Raw genomic sequence first — 15,665 nt, 5'->3', positions numbered from 1 at the left:
CAGGGAAGAGTTGCGGGGCCCCCCGCCCTCTGCCCCCCCCCCCACAGCGCCCCGGGCCAACCCCCCCCCCGCCGATGCCTCCCCCCCGCCATGCATCCCTTCCTCTGTCCCCCCTCCCTTGCCACAGGGCCCCAGGACCACACCCCCCCTACCCCGGCCGGGCTCCCTCTCCTCCGCACACTCCCCGCAGAGCGGCCCCCCAGGCATACGGGGGGCCCCACCAGCTCAGCCTGACTCTCCATTCACCCCGCCGGTTGCCCCAGACCCATTCCGGTCTGCATGGCCACCCTGCTGCCGGGTGACAGCTGCACTTTCCCTCTCCCCCAGAGAAGAGTTGCTGAGCTCCCCGTTCTGGGCCTGCAGTCAGAGTAAGTAGAACCCGCTGGAGTCGGTCACTGCTGCCTGGCCCGGTTCTCACGCGCCTGGTGCTGGGTTTGCTGGCCGGGGAGAACCCCCTGCAGCGGGAACTGATGGCTGAAGTAGGAATGGTGTCCCTAGCCTCTGTCAGAGGGTGGAGATGGATGGCAGGAGAGAGATCACTTTAAACCAGGCCCAGGCTCCCTCCAGCCCCAAACTCCTGGCCACTCCGTGGAGAATGAGAGATGGCTAGTGTGGGATTGTCCTGCTGGTGACACGGGTCTGAAGCAGGACCAGTTGAAATGACTGCACTTGAGGGCTAGATGTAAGAATGAGTGAGCCTGTGCCTTTCCCCTGCAGTTCTTGTTTGACTCTGTCATCTGTGGGGTCACTTCTGAATTTAGACCACAAGCTCTTCGGGCCATGTTCTGTAACTTGCCTCATTTCTGTGAAGCACTTACCATGTTTTTGGCTGCCCCATAATAATAAAACATGGACACAACTGAGAAGCCAAAGAGATATCACCTTTATCACAAGCATAAGGTTCACCTTTGCTCATCTCCACCTCTTTAAAATAATGTTTAAGGGAATAAAAGCATGATAAATGCCCCCCCATGGGGTTATACACCCTTTGCAAAATATTCTGTTCTAAAGTTCTTGCATGTGGCTCTATTCTGCAACCGCTCTTACAGGGATGTTCAGAGCTGTGCTAACTTACCCACTGACTCAAACTGTTTTGGGTTGGGAAATTATAGAGGTTTTCCCCACTTGCTGCCCGTCCATCGATTTTGTGCCCTACTCCCTGAGACAGCGAATCACATCAATATCCTTTCTACCAGGGAGAACTGGGCTGGTCCCAGCAGTGCAGTGAGTGGGGCTTCCTTCTGGAACCGAGTGTGCTGCCTCCTCAGCAAATGTGAGGTTTAAAGATATACATTAGAACTGGAAGTATATAAGCACATCTCATACTTCGGCATTTCTGACGCCTGCCTGACATTCACTTTCTCCAGGAGCCATCCAAGAATCTCTCAGCAAATGCTTAGAGCAAGGGGAAAAAACACCAGGGTCTATGTCAGAAGTCCTGTGTTCATTTGAAAACCTGCAACTTGAACCATCCCATCAGTCAGTTATGAAACCCAGTTCGCCTTCAGGAGAGCCAGCTCACAAAAGCTGTCACCTGCGGTGTGTATGTTATGGCATTGGAAGCTTTTCCTCTTGTGTCATTTCTCGCTACCAACTAGCATTCTTGCTTCTGTTACTGGAGAAGTTACAGGTAAGAACTATACCCTCTGTTTAAAGAGCTGGATACTTGGCCCTGTAACTTCTAACACTTTTTCTTTCTTGCAGATTCCCAAAAGTCAGTGCTACATTTTTGATCCCTTATTTTCCGAATTGGAAATTAGTGTTCTGAATGACCTCGGTGTAACAGTTGTCCTGGAGAATGAGGTAAGGTGGATTAAGGTTGGGATCTCTAAAATGTAAAGTAACATGTTTATTCGATGAACAGAAAAAAGGAGCACTCCAGAGAAATCAAAGCACTCCTTCCTACATGTGCGTTTGATGTGGACATATTGCAGGGTTTTTGCCTTTCACTTAATTCTAGTCGGGTCAATTGAAAGTTTCTCCTGTAGCCCTTTCATGGTTCTGACAGAGGGTTTAAGTGTCACATTTTATGTAGCACTTCTGTGAAAGAGGCATGTTTCCCATGGCATCAACTTTTCCCTGGGTGATGGGTTGGAACATTCAGCCAGCCAAGAAATCTGCTGGGCTTAAACAATGTTGGGCACTTTTAAATAGCCTTTGAGTGCCACTGAGTGGGCCCTAGTGCTTACAGAACCAGGGAAGCTGATTGAGTAATCTTAAGGAATTCTGTTTATCTGCAGGAGGGAAAACACCACATTCATGAATTCACCGTCTTTTATATGATCCACTGTGGAAAGGCTTTGTATAACAATCTGCTCTGGAGTAACTGGTCTGTAGATGCGCTGTCCAAAATGATCATTATTGGGAACAGTTTTAAAGGGATTGAGGAAAGGTAGGTACCCAAAAATGATTAATGTCCTCACATCTAAGGCAGAATTTCATTCACTAACTCTCATTACAGCAGTAATCCTTTATGCTTACCTGCTTCTGTGATATCTTCACAAACACTGGAGGAGCTGTCTTTTCATGCAGAACTTAATCATCAGCGCAAATATCTTCTGCACTTTAAGGTTTTAAGGTTCAATCTATCAACAAAGCTTTGACTTGCTGCCAAGTCTGTGGCCTTTCAGATGAGATCTAGTCAATTAAACTTCCATGCACCCTGATTTGGGGATTACAACACTGCTGAGGTGAGAGGCTCTTTTCTCTAGAACAGTGACAATTTGGGAGGCCTCTAGCTTCCTGTTCTTGAGACTGGGCAAGGTTCAGTCACCCGAGCAGTGCAGCTCTCAATGTTTATACATTTCACTTTTCTGCTTGTGGGCAGGCACAGCAGGGAAAGATTAATATATGTATCTGTGATTGAAAACAGAACCAGAAGTGTTGCCTTTTAAACCCATTTTAGCCACCAGGCCCCTCCATCGAAGTAGGAGAGTGTCTACACTGTACCTCCAAACTGACTATTTTGCAAGATAATATAAATAATAATTTATGGAGATATACCTATCTCATAGAACTGGAAGGGACCCTGAAAGGTCATCGAGTCCAGCCCCCTGCCTTCACTAGCAGGACCAAGTACTGATTTTGCCCCAGATCCCTAAGTGGCCCCCTCAAAGACTGAACTCACAACCCTGGGTTTAGCAGCCAATGCTCAAATCACTGAGCTATCCCTCCCCCAAGATACAAGCAGCATGTCAAGGGCAGATAAAGAAATTGTTTATCCTTGCTATTACATTAGCTCAACCTTCCTGACTGGAGTTGCTAGATGACTCCTTTACTACTCCTCACATTGGAAAGGTTATGGGTGAAGATCACCTGTTGGAGGGCAAGACCATGCTCTGGTAAACTTGTGACATGTCACTTTCTAAACATGCAGCCTCTGCCTTTCTCTGTGACTTTGTCCTTTTTCTCCATACTCCTGTAATGTCTGAGCAGACCTCAGAATAACCTGAGTTCATTACAAACCAATATTTAAATGTGTTCAAAATTGCCCCTTGTACAGGCCCAGTTGCTTTTTCTAGTTTTCACATGCACATAGAAATTAGTGAGGTAGACTCCATCTATCTAAACTAAGCCTGATGCTAAGGGCTTCATCTGTGCTTTCCTTGGAATAGACATTTTATATGTTCTGTACAACTTCAGCCTTGTGTGTTAACTAACTTCATTTTGTCTCTTAATACAACAAGCTTCCAAAACACAAATCAACAGTAAAGTCAATTGGTTCCAGTACTAATGTTTGTCTTTGTTTCTAGGTTGTTGGCAAGAATATTAGAGCGAGATTATTTGTACATAGCAAAGGTACAGTTTACTATTTAAGAAACATGAATATATTGTATTGGATAGTCACCTTAGTCTCTAGATATTGATGATAAATTAATGAGAGCAGTTACATAATTTTTGTAATAATCCCTTTTGTTGGTTCTTGCATGCCGAAGCAGTGGTTTTCAACCTGTGGTGGTCCACAGACTGTCTTAAGGTTTCCAAAGGGGTTCACACCTCAAATAAAAAATGTTTAGGGGTCCGTAAATGAAAAAGATAGAAAACCACTGTGCTAGAGCTAAAGGGGTCTGGCAGGAGCCTAGCTCAGCTGTTTAAGGGCTGGATGACACATTGCATGCAAGGTTTCTAGTTTACACATATTTTACCAAGATTGATTTTGATTATGGAAACCATGTTCTATTGTATCTTGCATAATTGTGCTGTTCAACCATGTCTAGATTTTAAAAGGGACCGAGGAAGCTGCATTTCCAATTCATCCTCAGTATATGGATATATTTAATGACACCTCCATCCACTGGTTTCCTTTACAAAAACTCAAGGAGCTCCCACCGGAAGCCTGGCAGTTTCAGGAAGAACCAATGTACCCGGAATGTGATGACCTGGAGATTATCAGGAAATAGGACAAATGGAGTTGTTTCATGCTAGGACCAGATTGAAATGGAACCTTTAATTACGCCCTGGAGTTTGTGCCTGTTTTTACAGGGCTACATTCACTTATAGGAAGTGGATGTTAAGCTCACTTACCACAACTATCAATATAACAGGGGGGTTGGCTAACATATTTAGCCAGAAATCTTGACGGCAGCAGCACTATCTGCAAACAGAGCTTAATGTGACAGGTTTTTCTCAGAGGTAGTGATTTTTTTTTTAAATCTGTACCTTAGCTTACCTTATTTATTATTCACTAAATAAAGTCATACTAGTTCTTTTTCCATTTTGCTGAACACTTGTATCTTGTGCTTTAAAAAGTGACTGTGTTGAACTGACCAGTTCCTAGAAGACTGGGCCTGCTTTCTGTAACCTCCCCAGATCAAGGCTGGCCGTCCGTGAGGTAGAAGTTTAGATCTGTATTTTGTATCAGCGAGTTCTTCTCAGTTGTGTCTGACACGCTACAGAACAGAGAATGAGATGCTCTCTCTCAAGGATTGGAGAGGTTAAGGGGTTCTCAACCACAGCTAAAAATACTGTATCAAGAAGCCATGAACTACAGGGGAGCTTTCCCTGTGCACTGCTATGGAAAGTTAGCTATTTGACTGCATTCTTGCATGATGATCCAGATCTTGAGTACCTCTAGACAGGAGGAGTCAGGCCTTAAACAACTCATCACTAATACGTATAGAGATACTGAGCAAGTTCTTCCAAGCAGATGTCCTCTAAGTTTGTTGAAGCATCACCACCCACCCACTCTGAGGCCTGTGTTTGACATTACCTATCATAAGGCTTTGCCTGGGGGATTCCAGTGCAAGGGTGAAGCTAAAACCAGAAAGAAATGTCGAATTACCCACACATTGAATTGGTATTCAGGAAGCATGATTTCATCAGCCAAGCAAGTTAAAGAAACATTTTTCTTGAGGGTTTTAGCGGTGCAGCTGTTGCCTCATGGGAAATTGTTAGGTGAGAAATTAATACTTTTTTTGCATAGCTGATATGATTGCTAATCTAGTTTAAAGGGTGACAACTGCTTGTATCTCTCACTCAACAGCACCTTTTAAACGTTAACTTTACCAACGTGTGCTATCTGAACAGCACTGTTAAAAAAAAATCCTACAGAGCTGAAAATCCATCAGATCTACGAAGTCAAGTCACCTCTTTATTGTAAGACAGTCACACTAAACAGCTGTCAGCAGGGGGATCTTGACAATACTTACTATGTACAATGCTCCTGGCACAGAGCAGGATCCTTATTTAGCCATATCAATGAGACTCTGAAGAGAGGTTGGCACCCATGTCTTTTCTCCTTGTACAAACACGACGCCCCTGTCAATGTAAATCACAATTCGTCCAAATGTGTACAATTGTTTTCCTTCATGCCGCTTCCCGATCACAGGCATGAAGACGATATTGTGTTCTTCTGCTTTTGTTTGAATGAGGTCCTTAAAATTCATTGGCACAGAGCTAGCAGCCATGCCTATGCCCCGTTGGGCCATGTTCTCAGCCTCTCGCCGCTCCTGCATAGCTTCATACTGGAAGTCTTTCCTCCGCTCGGTGTGAGTGAGATAGGCAATGTTTTCCCGAGCACCTGGTTGCATGTAGCCACCTGTTTGGGAAAGAGTGAAATAGGTGAAGACAAGGTTTCAATCTATGTTTGAACAGGATACAGCGGTGAACCTAAATGCTGAATGTCGGGGGTGCAGCATTCACCTAGCCCAGTGGGACAGAGTCTTAAACGCTACGGTACATCTTTTACAGTATTTGATGCTAAAGTGATAGCAGGATATTCAGGCGAAACATGCTCTGAATCAATTCTTTTGAACTATGACAAATGGCAGGATTTAAAACAATCCTTTGTCACTGAATCTCACCAGAGTGTCTAGAACAGGTTGGACAGGGACGCTTGGAGGAAGTTGTTCCACTGCAATGCCATTAGAAACGGAGGGAAAGCTGGGCAAACATGCCATGCTCCATGCAAACCTAAGCCCCTGCAATCAGACCAGCTGTCTACTAGCAGGTTAGACAGAGTGACTGCTGAGAAGCCAGGCACTTCAGTAGCTGTAAAGAGCTCAACATCACTCAGCAACTCCACACACACAGAGAGAGGCTTTGTGTCACTTGGTGCCTGCTCTGAGTACCATGCTAGGAGTGTCGCAGAAGAGGTGAATTCCCAGTATGGTACAATGTACACCTATAGCTGTGTATCTGGTTCATCATTTTACTATAGGAATATAACGCAGCCTTCAAGACTGACTCTGGACTACCTTCTATGTGCCATGGGCCCAGTCCTTCCACAGGACTATACAATACAACTTTAAAAGAAGCAGGGTAAGATGTTGATTCACTGCTGGGGCAGGACACACAAAACAGGGAAGTGGGTTTCAGAGACAGTTTATTCTTCTCTAAGTTTTGCACCTTTTATGTGTTTAGTTCTCCCCCCACAATCCTGTCAGCTGCTAACAAGCTGCACTAATTCCCAACAGTGCTTCCTCCTGGACACTTCCATAGTGCTGGGAAGAAGCACCAATTTTCACCACAAAGCAAAGATCACAGACTGTAGCTTTAGAAACCAAGTATTTGAACAATGGCCCCTCAGGGATGATGTCCCTGGCCTTGTTTGCCAGAAGCTGGGAATAGGATGGATCACTTGATGATTCCCTGTTCTGTTCATTCCCTCTGAAGCACCTGGCATTGGCCACTGTCAGAAGACAGGATACTGGGCTAGATGGGCCTGTAGTCTGACCCAGCCTGTCTGTTCTTATGTTAATCACTGAAATATAAACACACAGATACAAGACACTTAACATCTCGACACCTCTGCCCTTTAAATATGGAAACAGCAACTGTACAAAAATTTTTTTATATTTCAGTCAACTGCAGCTATCAGAACAGCAGTCTAGTGCCACACATTTGTGAAACAGAAGCAAAGTATTTTTTCATGAGTGGTGGCAGGATCTATGGAAATTGTAGTTAGCAGGGGTTCTGACTGAATAGAAACTCATACACAAGAATCAGGTACTGCTGTATTGGGAAGCACTAGGTAGGACAGAAACGGTGAAGCCTTCACAACAAGTTACTTACCGACATTGGAAGAGACAGCCCGGTTCATGATATCAAGAGCTTCATTAAATTTGTCCTTAATCGATGGATGTGCTAACACCTGGTCAGAGAACATAGACTTCCAACCAAGGTACCACTTGGTGATCTCTTCATAATTGGGGCTATTACTTAGCCAGGAGCACAGCACCTGCAAAGAAATCGAAAAACACACATCAGTGGGGCGGCACAAACATGGATCAATTAGTTTGATTCTACATTTGCTTCTACTAACAAGAAGGGACTGTAAATCTGATCTGCTAAAGAAGCAGAGTCTCCATCTGATATACACGGAGCCATCGCTAAGAAATGTCTGCATTTAACGTTCAAGCCATTTCTGCCATGCAATATACACTGGGCAGGAGTTGGAATTCTGAGTTTAACCAATAAAATATTTCACTGGGCAACAGCCAGAGAGCCAAGTCCCTCACAGCCATTCAGCACCACCTTATCATTGGCTTGTTCTTTAAAGCAAACAGTTCATTGGTTAGTCTCTTAACTACACACCTGCAGCCATTTGGGGAAGAAGTGTTTCTCCAGAAGTCCAACAAGGCTGGACACAGAGACCATCCCCTCCCAGTCGATCACCCAGTAAAATGCATCCATATGCTGCTGGTGAGGGTTAATGACGAGCTCATTGAGACACATCCCTGGGGAGAGAAGAGAGAAGTCAGAATAGGAACTGCTCTGCTGGCACATTGGCTGCTTTAAACTGCAGGAAGTACTTCAACCTATTCAGCTAGCAGTTTAAGTGGTCGAAGAGGACTTAAATCAAAGATGCTGCCTAACAGGGTTCAAACTCTTTAAACTGTTTGGGTAATCTGAATAGCTACAGAAGCCATCCTTGGCTCCAAAAAGGCAAGTATGCTAAATCTCTACTGGGTGCTACTCTCTGCTAGAAGCATACATCTTAAAACAGGACACTGAGTTTTACTTTAGGCTAGAGAGACTTTAAACCAGTTGGGATGGCATCAGGGGGGTTGTGTGAGACTCTGTTCTTTGGCTTGCCTCACCGAGTTTAGGCACAATGTTTTTGACCATGAAAGCTTCCCAAGATCCTGGTGTAAACACTTCTTTCCAGGGCTGAAGGATCAGTTTGGCTGAGGAATCACTGGGATGCCATTTCTGCAGTGCATTTGCCAACTTGTTTCGGATTGGAGAATATAATGGCTCTAATCGAGACTGCATCAGTGGAAGCCAGGGGTGAATCCAAGAGTGGATTGGGACAGTGTCTGTCAGAGGGTTCCAGTTTTCAACCTTGAAACAAACAAAAAGTTATTGCAATAGAAATAAATCTGTCCAGTGACTCCTAAGCAGCTGAGCCCCTCTCTGCCAAATGCACACAAAATTATAATGAAAGCATCCCCCTGTTAATAATGCTGCACTGAGGCTCCAAAATGAAAAGGTTATCAAATATTCGTAACTCATGGTGGTCTGAACGTTGGTTCAGAGCGTGGCTTCTCATCTTACCTCCTTCTGTAGTTTGGGGAAGATAAGCTGATCCAGAATATTATCCAATATCCAAACAGGAATAACATGCACCCAGCTGTCCAAGAAATCTACCATTGGTCCACAGTTTCTCGGCTGCCACTGTGTTATTATGTTTCTTACATAGGGCATCCACATTTCCCACATAAGCCTGGAAAAATCAAAGTCAAGATTAAGCTACAGCCTACGTCTGGTAGAAGTGAATGTTAAACGTTTGGTTTGTCTTTTATAGAGGACTTCAAGGAATTAAAAAGGCTACTTAGTTTACATTTGACAGCTGGATTTTAACAAACACTTCAGCTCATTAAAGGGCATCAGCTGGAAAGTGCATTTCCACCCACTCTTCTCCATCCCCAACTGACCATCATTTGAGGGTGCTGCATACAAGTACCATTGGTTTATTGGTTACCTGTGAAAAGCATCCGTTGCTAGGTCCTGCCCACTGTGCGATAACAACTGATCATTTTCTAAAAGCCTTTTCCACTTGGCTATAATTTCTGTGCCGTACATACAGTCCTGAAAAGAAAAAATGAGCCAGGGCAGCGTTTACTTCTTTCATGGTTGCCCATTAGCATGCAAAGCAGTGGGGTGGTGGTAATGTGCTGAGGGAGAGAGACCTGCCTCCCCTCTGACAAACAGCAAGCTGACAGGATGTGGCAGACAGTCTCCCACTAGGGTATAACCCTGGAGTGGATTTAATATAAACCAAAGATACCAGGGCAAGGAGAAATAAGATTTTTAAAAGCTAAAGCTACATACTACAGATACGATACTATATGTTTTATCTATCGTGCTAAAATGGCATGACGTGCTGGATAGCACACCCTTTAATTGCCAAGTAAGGCGGATTTCCCATGCAGTACAAGGAAAGGGATTTGTCTTGCCATTTACTGTTTCTTCTGAGCATTACCAGCCTCTGAAAATCAGGTCCCTTGATAACGGGTCTCCAAACATTGAGACTCCCACAATCTCCAGTCACTTTACTCACTGAAGCTGAAGGCCAAGATTTTCTAATGTCAGCAGCCCTCCTTTTATTAGCAGGTTAAGAGTGCTCCCACATTTTGCATGCATACATTTACCACAGTAGACCATGAACAAACTGAATGATTTCCTATGGTCGTTTAGTCAACTTTTCAATCAAAGCAAACTACAAAAATCTTTTCAGTCCTAACTGATAAAATACTGAAGCCAAACCCAGTACTCACCTTGAGGGGATCCCAGTTCTTGAAGTAATCTTTCATGAGAGGAAACACGATAGCTACTGCCAGGTCCACTCTATCGGACATCCTGTATTCCTCATAATACTTATCTTGGAGGGTCTCAAAAATCTTTGCACATTCATCCAGGGTAAGTGGATTGTCACAGTTCGGCTGCATTCGCCTCTCGCATTCCTCCACCAATTCCAGGACCTTGCTGAGGTTGCTAATTGCTGTCTCCTCATGCGAGAGGACTTCAGACATCTTCTGTATCTCATGGGTCAGGTTGACAACCATGTCTCTCTCGTACTGCAGCTGCCGGTCATTCTGGATGATCTCCTGCTCTGTGATGTCGATGAGAAGTTGCAAGTTGTGCTCCAGTTCTGGCAAGGCAAATGCTTGGGGCTTGGAGTCTTTGCCCAGTGGCTGCTGAGGATTGTCATCTGGGATATTGTGCTTATGGCTGATTTGACTGTAACTGTAATAAACCCTTTGTTCCCGGCCAGTCATGTCTATAACCTTCCAATAAACAAAAACAAGTATGTCTAAACAGCCAGAGTTCATTACCCAGAATTGAGACTGGAAGCTATCCTGGTAATTCAGCAGCTTCCGGTTGTTATTAACATAACCAAGTTATTTGAGCGAGAAGACAAACTGAAAATGCAGCACTTGGGGTCTCTCTCAAAAGCAACTGCACTCCATGCAGTTATAGCCTTGCTAAGGATTTGGAGTCACAGGAAATTAGGACCTGGGGGCAGAAATAAGAGCAGAGAAAAGGTCTTTTCTATCTGCCTGTATCTGGAGAGAAAGGACTAGGTTTTCCCCTTTACCATTTCACAAGACTGTAAATACAAGTCACCTTATAACATAAGGAACTGCATGCTGCGTCTGGAGGAAAGTCTTAAGCAATTCTATTACCTCAAGAACTGGGATTTCAGACCAGGGCCGCGGCCGGGGGGGGGGGGGGGGGGGGGGCAAAGGGGGCAATTTGCCCTGGGCCCCACAAGGGCCCCCACGAGAATATAGCATTCTATAGTATTGCAACTTTTTTTTTTTATGGAAGGGGCCCCCGATATTGCTTTGCCCCAGGCCTCCTGAATCCTCTGGGCAGCCCTGTTTCAGACAAGCAGAAGTTCACTGGCTGCACCGAGGACAAGTCCAGTCACTGTCCCTCAAGGGGTTGAGAATTTGGTTCTCATTAGCCTGTCAATAACCAAAGCTTATGACTCGCCTCTGTTATGTTCATCAATGATTCTTAAGTACTCGCAGAACCAGCACTTTTGCTCAGAGGGGCAACAAGATCCTGCCACATGCTCTGCAGATTTTCTGCTAAGTATCTTGTCTGGATGATCATGAGGACAATGCACCTTAGACAGATGCTAATCTCCCAGAGATTTAAACATATCATTGCTGTGGATATTGGTCTTACCTTAACTTGGGACAGTTCCTTTTGAGGAGTTGTGAGCTGCTTGCCAATCCTGCCTTTGGCCTTCAATTCTTCTACTGTCTTGTAGGCATATTTGGGTTTTTTCTTGCCTCCATTAGGATCCTTCCTCCACTGACTGAGCTCTTTCTGAAATTCCTAAATAAAAAGCCAAAGTCAGACCAGAGATGCAGGTTGCTGGCCAGCCATGCAAATCTGTCATAGGATTCTTTACACAAGAATATTTCAGCTCAGGTCCCTTAAAGAATGCAGTATAGAAAAACGATAGGCAAAGATTAAAGCTGAATGGCAGGTTACTGGCTGAAATTCTGTGGCTGAGTCAAACATATTACAGATGGTCCTAACCAGTACATTTCTGGATCTTATTCCCAGGACAGAGGGAAAAATACCTTCAAATGTTCTCATTAGCCCAGCCAAATAAACAGGCTTTCCAGTCCCGGAGCATTAGCAAGTGAGATTCCAGCAGCAAGGGCAAAGCCATTAGCATAAGTTTCTCTTTCAAGTGATAGCGGGAGAGAACAACACAACACACACACATCTAACTTCAGCTTCCTGCATGCCGCTGAACTGAATGGCTTCCCCGACATGGGAGAATGCCCTACTACTACAGCCGGATTTCACATCACATTGCGATGGGAGTCTTCAACACAGAGTGAGTCCTTAACCCTGTGAAACAGACAGACCAAGAGTCATACCTCTTCAGCTTCTTCCTCGGAGTCAACAACAGGGAAGTCCTGCAAGGACTGACTGGTTCGTTCAGAGCCATATGCTCCCAAGGCTCCTTTGCCTTTCCTTTGCTTGGCCTCAATCGGATTGATGATACCTGGGGAGTTTCAGAACAGTTAGTGAACGTCAGCTAGGATGGGGAGTCTAACCATTTGAACAGGAAAAGCTGTAAATAACTCTCTTTTTCCTATGGTGACCTATCAAACTGGCACAGATCATCCAGTCTGACATTCTGTCTTCAGCAGTGTCAGTGTTTTGCAGTTACACATTGTTAGTGGTGGCCCTAAAATTTTCAGGCACTTTTAAAAACCTGCTGTAGCATGTTCCTCTGACCATTGATGCTAATGAATTCTAACCACTGCACAAAATAGCATTCCCTTTGATTGTTCCAAGTTGAATGCCTTTTAATTTAATCTCCCTCCTATTGTCTCCTCCTCATGCTCCATAATCAGAGATTGTGCAGTCTCCCACCACATGTCAATTTCATCTAATTACTGCTGTAATTATTTAAAACTAATACAACTGGATTTGATCTTGAAGATCCAACTTGTCTGAAGGAGAGGTGGGCAAACAAGAACCAAGTTTGCAGTTTCCTTACAGAATCCCCATCTCAGGCCCACGCTCTTGGGGGAAACACACAGTACCTTGAGCATTCTTTCCAAGCCCTCTACCAGGGACATAACCCATTTTCTGAAGAAGCTTCTGCCCTATTCCCTTGGTGTGTCTCTCCCAGCTGCCGAAGTCCATGAAAGATTTGGTCCCTCCTATAAATCCTTTCTGGCTGGGTTTGAAATTGCCACCCTGTGAAAAAGAAAAAGAAAAGAAACCAATATCAGATAAATGATCTAATCACCAAGCTCCTCGCCATCGGTCTCAAGATGAGACTTCCCCTGAGGAGCCTCACCAGCCTGCACTCTGAGCTGCTCTTCGAACTATCCGTCAGAGAGCCCCCTAGGCCCACTGCTGGAGTTGGGGGTTTGTAGCCCCGTTCCCATTATGGGCTGATCTATAAGGCTCTATGGTGGGCAGAAATAAACTGGTTCCTGATATTTTGCATCTGAACAGTCGAAAAATGGATTTTGATTTTTAATCCATTTAATTGGTAATTTGCTTATGCTAGTCACATTTAGTACTGTGAAAAGAAATAATTTGAAAAAATATTTATTGTTGATGGGTGGAAGCAAAACCTAGACATTCATTTACTTCAACCTCATTCAACTCAAAATGAGTATCAATTAAGGGAAACGGCTTAAGAGGCCTGGGGAGGAGTGAAGCTCCCAAGAACATACGCAATCCATCAAAATACACAAAAAAAGCCAAGGGAAACTTCTCCCTCCACTGCAAACCAGTATCACAAGTGGTTTTACTCAGCCACTGTTCTCCCTTCTCAGCTGCTGTATTACTGAACCAGTACCTGGACTGTACCGTGGCTGGCGCTCTGTAAATAACCTAAATAGGTCTGATACTTTTATGAATAACTCACTGTTTTTAACTTCTTTGGTACAAACTCTTTAGGGAATTCTTCCTGCTTAATGGGCTTCTCATCCTCATCTGAGTCTTCTTCTAGCACTTCCTCAGCTGCAGCTTTCCTTAGTCCCGCACTGATGAAATTAACGGGGGCTGAGTAGTCCCGAGAGCTGCACAAAAAGGGGATTTCACAGTCATGCTGTTGTAACACAGTACCACTGAATCAGAACTGGAAATGCACACACTCAGAAACACCTTGATGCAGTTTTTCCTGATTTCAAAATAAACTCAGTGTTAAGAAATAGTAGTAAAAGCTGTTAAATTCAAACTTCTGATATTTCATTATGGAAAATGTTGGTTCTGAGTGTGCGCGCAAGGCTCTCTCTAACGAGTTGTAACCTAGCACACTGGTGATCCCCCTCACAAACCCCTTACTAACTGGGCAATAAGGAAACAAATTTTGGAACCAAACTATATATGAAGAATTCAGTCCATTTGATAACACACTGAACTAAATATTAACCCCACCCCTCTCCGCACAGATACCCTCCAAAGCCATTACAGTCTCAAACTGGCCACAGTAGCAGAGTTTCATGGAGAGCTTCGCCTTCTGTATCAGGCTCTATACATCAAGTGACTGATTTACATTCATAGGAAAACTTGCAAAATCAAATATCCTATCGAACTTATAAAGGAGTCCCCCAAATAGTTCTTTGGGGACTGACAGAGAAAAGAAGCATATTAAAAGTGAGAAATCTATTGCACGAAGAAAGCAGTATCTCATTTGGACTGTTACTTTAGCTTATAAGCTACGCTAACAACAAAGAGACGATTGTCTGTTCACAGTCCTGCCAGAGTTTGCAGGGCACTGGTAACTGCCCGTACCGTTTGCCTCCAAAGCTGGGCCTCTCGTCGTCCGAGTCGTGCTCAGCCCACACGCCATAGGTGGCCTCCTCCTTGGTCTGCCAGTGGCGCTGGCGGTTGGGGTTGAACTCGTTCTGCAGGTCCCAGTCCGTGATTTCAAATTTCTCCATCTCCACATCACCATCGTCATCTTTGCCGTAGAGATGGGACATGGACATGATGGCCTGGGAGAGAGCAACACCGGGCAGAGTCAGCGCGAGCCGCTGGGAACATGGGGGTGGCGGACATGGCACAGCACAGGTGAGGCGGTGACACCAGTGGGGGAGGGGACGGGGGGGGCACCGGCGGCGCGGGGGGGGGGCCACCGGGGGGGGGGGGGGGCACGGGGACCGCGTCTACCCCGGGTGCCGGCCGCTCACCGCGCGGGGAGGGCGGGCTCCGCCCGCGGTCACACGGGCCTCGGAAGATTCCCGCTCGGGGCCGCCGGCACTCGGCTCCGCTGCTCGAAGGCGGCCTGCGCTGCTGACCCGGAAACAGGAAGCTGTGGCCTTTACTTCCGGGGCCGCGCCGCGACTGCGCCTGCCCAAGCCACGCCCCTAACCATAGAGACATGAAGGCAGAGCGGCCCGCCCCGCCGCCCGTCCTGGCCTCGCCTCTCGCTGGTGCTGGCTGACTGCTCGTGGGGCGGGGCCAGCCTGGCCCAGCCCCTGCCCTGCCCCCAGGCTCTCCACCCCCCAGCAGGGTGGTGGTTTGGCCCCATGGGCAGCCAGGGGGCACCTGGCCACAGGCCTGGGGGCACCCAGCTGCTGCCTGGGGTCCCACGGACACTGCACCCCCACGGGCCCCTGCCCCCCCGGCCCCCCAGGCCTGGTTCCCCTCGCAGGCGTCCGGCAGCCCCATCCCCTCGGCGCATCCCCAGCCGGGCTCATAGGCCGGGGGCACCTCAGGAGAGC

At 46.0% G+C, this 15,665-nt stretch overlaps 2 protein-coding genes across 2 annotated transcripts; one reads left to right on the top strand and one right to left on the bottom strand.

The window, feature by feature from the left end:
* The first annotated feature begins 136 nt into the window (after positions 1–136).
* SRRD (SRR1 domain containing) lies at positions 137–4,720 on the top strand. The gene is made up of 6 exons (XM_034791116.1): positions 137–368; positions 1,368–1,630; positions 1,705–1,803; positions 2,241–2,392; positions 3,753–3,798; positions 4,218–4,720. The coding sequence occupies exons 2-6, from the start codon at positions 1,427–1,429 to the stop codon at positions 4,398–4,400; spliced, it is 684 nt and encodes a 227-aa protein (XP_034647007.1). The 5' UTR covers positions 137–368; positions 1,368–1,426; the 3' UTR covers positions 4,401–4,720.
* Positions 4,721–5,563: 843 nt separating this feature from the next.
* TFIP11 (tuftelin interacting protein 11) lies at positions 5,564–15,250 on the bottom strand. The gene is made up of 13 exons (XM_034791115.1): positions 15,132–15,250; positions 14,734–14,936; positions 13,865–14,018; positions 13,026–13,182; positions 12,351–12,478; positions 11,641–11,793; positions 10,221–10,730; positions 9,425–9,531; positions 8,998–9,166; positions 8,541–8,784; positions 8,035–8,177; positions 7,513–7,678; positions 5,564–6,037 (listed from the first exon to the last, which is right to left on the bottom strand). The coding sequence occupies exons 2-13, from the start codon at positions 14,928–14,930 to the stop codon at positions 5,682–5,684; spliced, it is 2,484 nt and encodes an 827-aa protein (XP_034647006.1). The 5' UTR covers positions 14,931–14,936; positions 15,132–15,250; the 3' UTR covers positions 5,564–5,681.
* Positions 15,251–15,665: the final 415 nt, after the last annotated feature.

Source organism: Trachemys scripta, chromosome 15, assembly GCF_013100865.1.
Source record: "Trachemys scripta elegans isolate TJP31775 chromosome 15, CAS_Tse_1.0, whole genome shotgun sequence".
NCBI lineage: Eukaryota > Metazoa > Chordata > Testudines > Emydidae > Trachemys > Trachemys scripta.
This window is presented reverse-complemented; position numbering and strand designations above follow the sequence as displayed.